Genomic DNA, 6,000 nt, shown 5'->3' with positions numbered 1-6,000 from the left:
ATACATTTTTTTTTTAAGAAGACATTTGTTTATAACACAAGTACATCTAAAACAGATAAAATTGACTATATGCCATATTCTAATGCAAAGAACATGCCATGCACATTACATGCATTTACAAACTGTACAACCACTTTCATAAGCATGCTATACTAATATATTTTTATATGTTGCTGACTTTAATTTACATTTTTTCTTCCTGTCTAACGGATTTAACATTACTAGGATTAAGCTGATCTCACAGAAATGTCATTTAAGGTAGACATTTCCCTAAACTAAGCAGAAATAATGGTGAACTGAATGGGTTCATGATGGAAATGGGACACCGTGTTGAAACCAAAAAGTATGAATGCTAATGTAAGTGAAAAATGATCCTAGGCCTAAAACTATAAGAACAAGATGTCTCTTATGTTATATTGCTTTCATAAATCATAAACGGAAACAAAATGTTACTTATGCCTTATTGCTTTCATGAATCTTAAATGGAAACATAATTTTGACCTTTTCCTTCTTTCTTGTCTTCTCAATGACTTTTTGCTTTCTTCATTTATGATGTTCTTGATGTCATCCTGCAACTCTTCTGATCTTCGGTCTTTAGTGTTTAATGTATCAACTCTGTTTTTCAGATGATCCCTAAACTCAGGTGGGATATCTTCAAGGTCATATTTTGGCATTCGTGAATTTGTTTTCATTTTCTTCTGCTTCACTTTGAATTTGCATTTGAGTAATTGATGGTCTGTTCCACAGTCTGCCCCTGGCCTTGTTTTCACCGAGGATAAGGAGCTTTTCCATCTTTTCTTTCTGCAGATGTAGTCAATTTGATTTCTATGTATTCCATCTGATGAGGTCCATGTGTATATTTGTCTCTTATGCTGTCTAAAGAAGGTATTTGAAATGAACAAATCATTGATTTTGCATAATTCTATCATGTGTTCTGCAGCATCATTTCTATCACCAAGGCTGTATTTTCCAACTACTGATCCTTCCTCTTTGCTCCCAACCTTTGCATTCCAATCACCAGTAATGATCAATACATCTTGATTGCATGTTTGATTGATTTCAGATAGAAGAAGTTGGTAGAATTCTTCTATTTCATCTTCACTGGCTTTAGTGGTTGGTGTGTAAATTTGAATAACAGTGGTATTAACTGTGCTTCCCTGAAGCCGCATAGACATTATCCTATCACAGACAGAGTTGTACCTCATGACTGATCTAGATATGTCCTTTTTGACGATGAACGCAACGCCATTTCTCTTAAATTTATCATTCCCGGCATAGTAGACCATATGGTTGTCAGACTAAAAATGGCCAATACCAACCAGTCCATTTCAGTTCACTAATACCTAAGATGTTGATGTTTTTGAGTTCCAATTTTCCCAGATTCATACTTCGTACATTCCATGTTCTGATTTTCAATGGATGTTTACAGCTGTTTCTCTTCATTTTGAGTTGTGCCCCATCAGCACATGAAGGTTCTGTGGGCTTTTCTACCATGGTCTTTACTCCATTTGCGGTATCACTGTGAACTCTACTTTGCAGAGGCAGCTCTTCTGCAGTCGGATTTTGAGTGCCTTACAACCTTAGGTGTTCATTTTCCGGCACTATATCTGACAGTGTTTCTCTGCTATTCATAAGGTTTTCAGTGACTAAAGATTCGGAAGTAGTTTGTCATTCTTTCTTCTTAGTCTGTCTTTGTCTGGAAGCTCATCTGAAACTTGTCCACCATGGGTGACCCTGCTGGCGTTTAAAATACCGGTGGCATAGCTTTCAAGCCACCATAGTATGACAAACTGACAGACAAGTGGTGGCCATTTGGTTTTAAGTGGAAACTGTCACTTTAAATTTCGAGGAAATCTGTGCACATGCGTAGTAGAATATTAATGTTGAGAAATTACTGAAACGTTTTCTAAAGTGTCTGTACCATTTTACAATCCCATCCGCTGTGAATGTCTGATATTAGTATAACTTCTTCACATCTTTTTGATTACAATGTGCATGACATATCTTGTTTCATCCTTTTATTTCAACACAGTTTTGTATTTGAATTTAAAGCATGTAGTGTAGTGGTTACGAATCGGGCTGCAAACCTTAAGGTCAGTGGTTCGAAACTACCAGCCGCTCCGCGGGAGAAAGATGAGGCTTTCTACTCCCTTAAAGATTTACACCATCGGAAACCCTGTACAGGGTCGCTATTGGTCGGAACCAACTCGACGGCACTTAACAACCACAACATTTTTAGAAAGCATATAATTGAATCATGTTTTTAATTCATTATGTCAGTCTCTGCCTTTTAACTGGATTTTTATTCCATTTGCATTTAGCGAAATTACTGATACAATTGTGATTTCACCTGGTAATTTTTTTCTTGATATTTTATATAATTTTTGTTCCTTTATTCTCCTGTTATTGCTTTAAATATACATTGTTAAATATAGATATCCTTTTTTTTTGCAGATTTATAAATGTATTTGATCTTAAACTGTTAGTTTTCATCCACATTGACTGTGTGTAGGTGTTTGAAAGTGGTGACCGGCACAAAAGTCACCAGTGTATAGTGCTTTTTTGGTGAATCTTTATCCTCATTATGTTTTCTGGACAACTGCATCCAGATACGGGTATGAGCCTCCTGATTCCTTTGGCCCAGACAGTTTTTGTTGAGCCTGGTGTCAATGCGCACATCTGGTGTTTCCATCTCCTTCATGGCAATTTTCCGAATCTCTTTGAGTGCTGCAGGGGTACGCTTCTTGAAGCCTACTCCATGGATGTGCTTGTGAATGTTGATGGTGTACTCTCTGGTCACCACTTCGTTGAAAACAGAATGGCCCTTCTTCTTCTTGCCATCCTTCTTTGCGGGAGCCATAGTGATGGGATGAGGTTGGAAAGTATAGATATATTTTTATGTGTTAATTATAGCGTTTTAATTTCCTTGTCATTTCTTGCTATATATACTTTAGTTTTCTTAGTAATGTGAAATTAAGATATGATGGAAAATGAGGATAATTGGACTAAGGTTCCTTCAGAGTTAGAAAATGATGAGAGGCTTTGCATGACTTATGAGTTGCTATTGTTGTTGTTGTTAAGTGCCTTCAAGTCGGTTCCAACTCACAGTGACTCTATATAGGGTTTTCTAGGAGCAGTTAGTGAATTTGAACCACCAACCTTACAGTTTAAGCTGACCAAGTGAATGCTCATTCCTTTTTTTTTTTTTATTAATTTCTTTAATTTTCTCTATATTCCATCTGCTTCTTTCTTTTCAAAATTTCTAATACCCAGTGATGATTGCAGCGTTCCCTGAAATGTATCTCAGAAACTCAAAGTGCCTGTTTGCTCAGTCCTCTGGGAGATGGACCAAGACCCAAGGTGTCTGCTCTTAGAACTAGAACATGTCCTCATGATTTTTGAAATTGTAGAAAACATACTTCACAGGTTATAAGAGATTGAAATCCAGAGTCCTACTTGCCTTCCTGCTCTTCCTGTTAGAATAGATTTCAGAAAGGTTTTCTGCAAATGGGAAATGCTGAGATAATTAATTTGAGCAAATTTAGCTTCAAGGTCAAGAATGATAATTGATCAATAACAGAGTGCAAACTTTCATTAAATGTTTTTTAATAGTGAAGTTTGTAAAACAAAACAATAAATATCAAGCAAGCCAGAAAGAATTTGTATCTAGTCAAATTTTTTTTACATACACACATATGCATATAAAGAGTAATATAGTAGTACAGGCTTTCACACAAAAGATCATTCTCTACTTTATTGAAAGGATGCATGTAAGGGAATAAGGGATATACAGAAGAAATGGGGAGAGTTTAATAAAGAAATGGATGTCCTTAAGAAGTTAAACTGGGAGACATTCACAAGGGGAAAAGTAGATGAACTTTGCTTTATTCTTGTTCAAATTTATACTGAACCATTGTTCTGTGGTATACCAGGAACTAAGAATTGTGGAAGCCATACACCATTTACCTGCGAAGGCAAAAAAAGCAGTCAACAGAGTCCTGAAAAATTTATAGCTCCGTCTTATGTTATGCAGAATTACAGAGGGAAGGTGCCAGTCTCCATAACTAATCCAGTTCATTGACAGCTATTTCCATCTTTCAGATTCCAAACTAAGTTTTTGATCCATATGATAAGGTATGGAAAGTATATCCAATGAGCAGGTTAAATCTTTGCATTAGTTCATACCATCCTCCTTGCAGTGAGTTGCTAGTCACTCCAGACAGACAGAGAGATACAATTCTTTACTCAAATTTTCTCCAATGTTTGTAGAGCTTTCCTAACATTTTTCATTGAGATAGCATTCCTAATCTCTGATTTAGTTTTGGTCAGTGCCACATTTTGGATAATAGATTCTATTCCATGAGTACCAGTCATTTTCTGGTATATAAGTTGTTGCAGATGTGATACCTTGTGACTGACTCTAAGAATGGTTTCTATCTGAAAGTACAAGTTGCAAATGCCTTCAAACAACAAGTTCAATTCCCCAGACTATACATTGATTTCTTGGACTTGCCCAAATATGGTTATGACACTAAGGGATCTGAGTGTACTCAGGTTTACAGTTTACCCAGACTTGTTTATGCCAAGAACTAAACAGTTCTATTCTGCATTGATCTGACTTTCAACTATGAAAGTCATAGGCAGTATTGTCTGAAGGCTCAAGAATACTTTGGAAATTCTCCCAACCAGTTGTTTTTAGACTAATAATATTACTACGCAGGTCTAAGATGGGGTTGTTATGACCAGATGATTTTCAAACCTTATTCCATTTCCCAAGCTTCATTCACCTTTCTGGATACAGAGCACATGCTTTCCAAGACTTTATAAATTCTAAGAAACACTATGAGATGAACTGGCAAAATGGCAGTATCTGGGCTCAAGCATGGCAACAATTGTGAGGTTGGCCCAGGACCGGGCAGTGTTTCATTCTGTTGTTCATCGGGTCACTTATGAGTTGATACTGACTCGATGGCACCTAATAACTACAACAACAACAAACACTAGCACAAAAAGTTGAATGTTCCCAGGCACTATTTTTTTCATTATGTCACCCAAGTCACATGGATTATCCTTTCTATCAATCCTTAAATCTTACTGTGATGGTTAAGGTTATATGTCAACTTGACTAGGCCACATGCTCAAAGGTTTAGCAGATATTATGCAGTTAGTCATCCTCCATTTTATGGCTTGATGTGATCAGTTAATCAGGTGAAAAGGGAGTTTCTTTGGGGATGTGGCCTACATACAATATATTTGCATTGCTATCTCTTGATGGTGCATCTGACTTGTCATCCCCTGACCTTTGGTTTTTGAGATGTGAGCCAGTAGCCTGTCTTCTGACATACGGATTTTGGAATTTGGCAGTTCTGTGAGCCACCAGCCTGCTTCCTGGCCTGCTGCATTTGCATTTGTCAGTCCTTGAAACCACGAGTCAGGATAAGCTTCCAACCTGATGCCTGACCCAAGGATTTTGGAACTTGCTAACTTCCACAACTGGAGTCCTGGTGTGGCGCTGTGGGTTAATGAGCTGGGCTGCAAAGTTGGTTTGAATCACAAGGTCTGTGGTTCAAGCTCACCAGCTGCTGCTCAGAAACCCTATACAGGGTTGCTATGGGTCAAACTGACTCAACAGCACTTAACAACAAATTTCCATAAACTCATGGGCTATTCCTTAAAATAAATCTCTCTTTCTCCTTTTTCTTATCTCTTTCTCTCTCTATATACATAATGTTGCTGTTGTTAACCTTGTGATTAGCAATCCAGTGCTTCCCTACAGCACCACACCAGGACTCCATATATATAGTTTGAAACTACCAACTGTCAGCAGTTTGAAACTACCAATTGTTCTGCGGGAGAAAGAGGAGGCTTTCTGCTCCTGTAAAGATTTACAGCCTTGGAAACCCTGTACAGGGTCGCTATGGGATGGAATCGGCACAGCACTTAATAACAACATATATATATATATATACACACACATACACACACGTATGTGTATATGTA

The 6,000-nt window shown here is 37.4% G+C and overlaps 1 protein-coding gene across 1 annotated transcript; it reads right to left on the bottom strand.

The window, feature by feature from the left end:
- Positions 1–2,482: 2,482 nt before the first annotated feature.
- On the bottom strand, positions 2,483–2,860 carry LOC102819544 (60S ribosomal protein L31-like). Its single transcript, XM_006870120.1, has one exon. It carries the CDS (start codon positions 2,858–2,860, stop codon positions 2,483–2,485), a length of 378 nt encoding a protein of 125 aa, XP_006870182.1.
- Positions 2,861–6,000: the final 3,140 nt, after the last annotated feature.

Source organism: Chrysochloris asiatica, unplaced genomic scaffold (assembly GCF_000296735.1).
Source record: "Chrysochloris asiatica unplaced genomic scaffold, ChrAsi1.0 scaffold00138, whole genome shotgun sequence".
Lineage (NCBI taxonomy): Eukaryota > Metazoa > Chordata > Mammalia > Afrosoricida > Chrysochloridae > Chrysochloris > Chrysochloris asiatica.
The sequence above is the reverse complement of the archived record's forward strand: the minus strand, read 5'-3'. Positions and strand labels throughout refer to the sequence as shown.

Bases quoted from the DNA above. Each gene is read 5' to 3' on its own strand.
- LOC102819544 (XM_006870120.1), bottom strand. From the start codon at position 2,860: ATGGCTCCCGCAAAGAAGGATGGCAAGAAGAAGAAGGGCCATTCTGTT.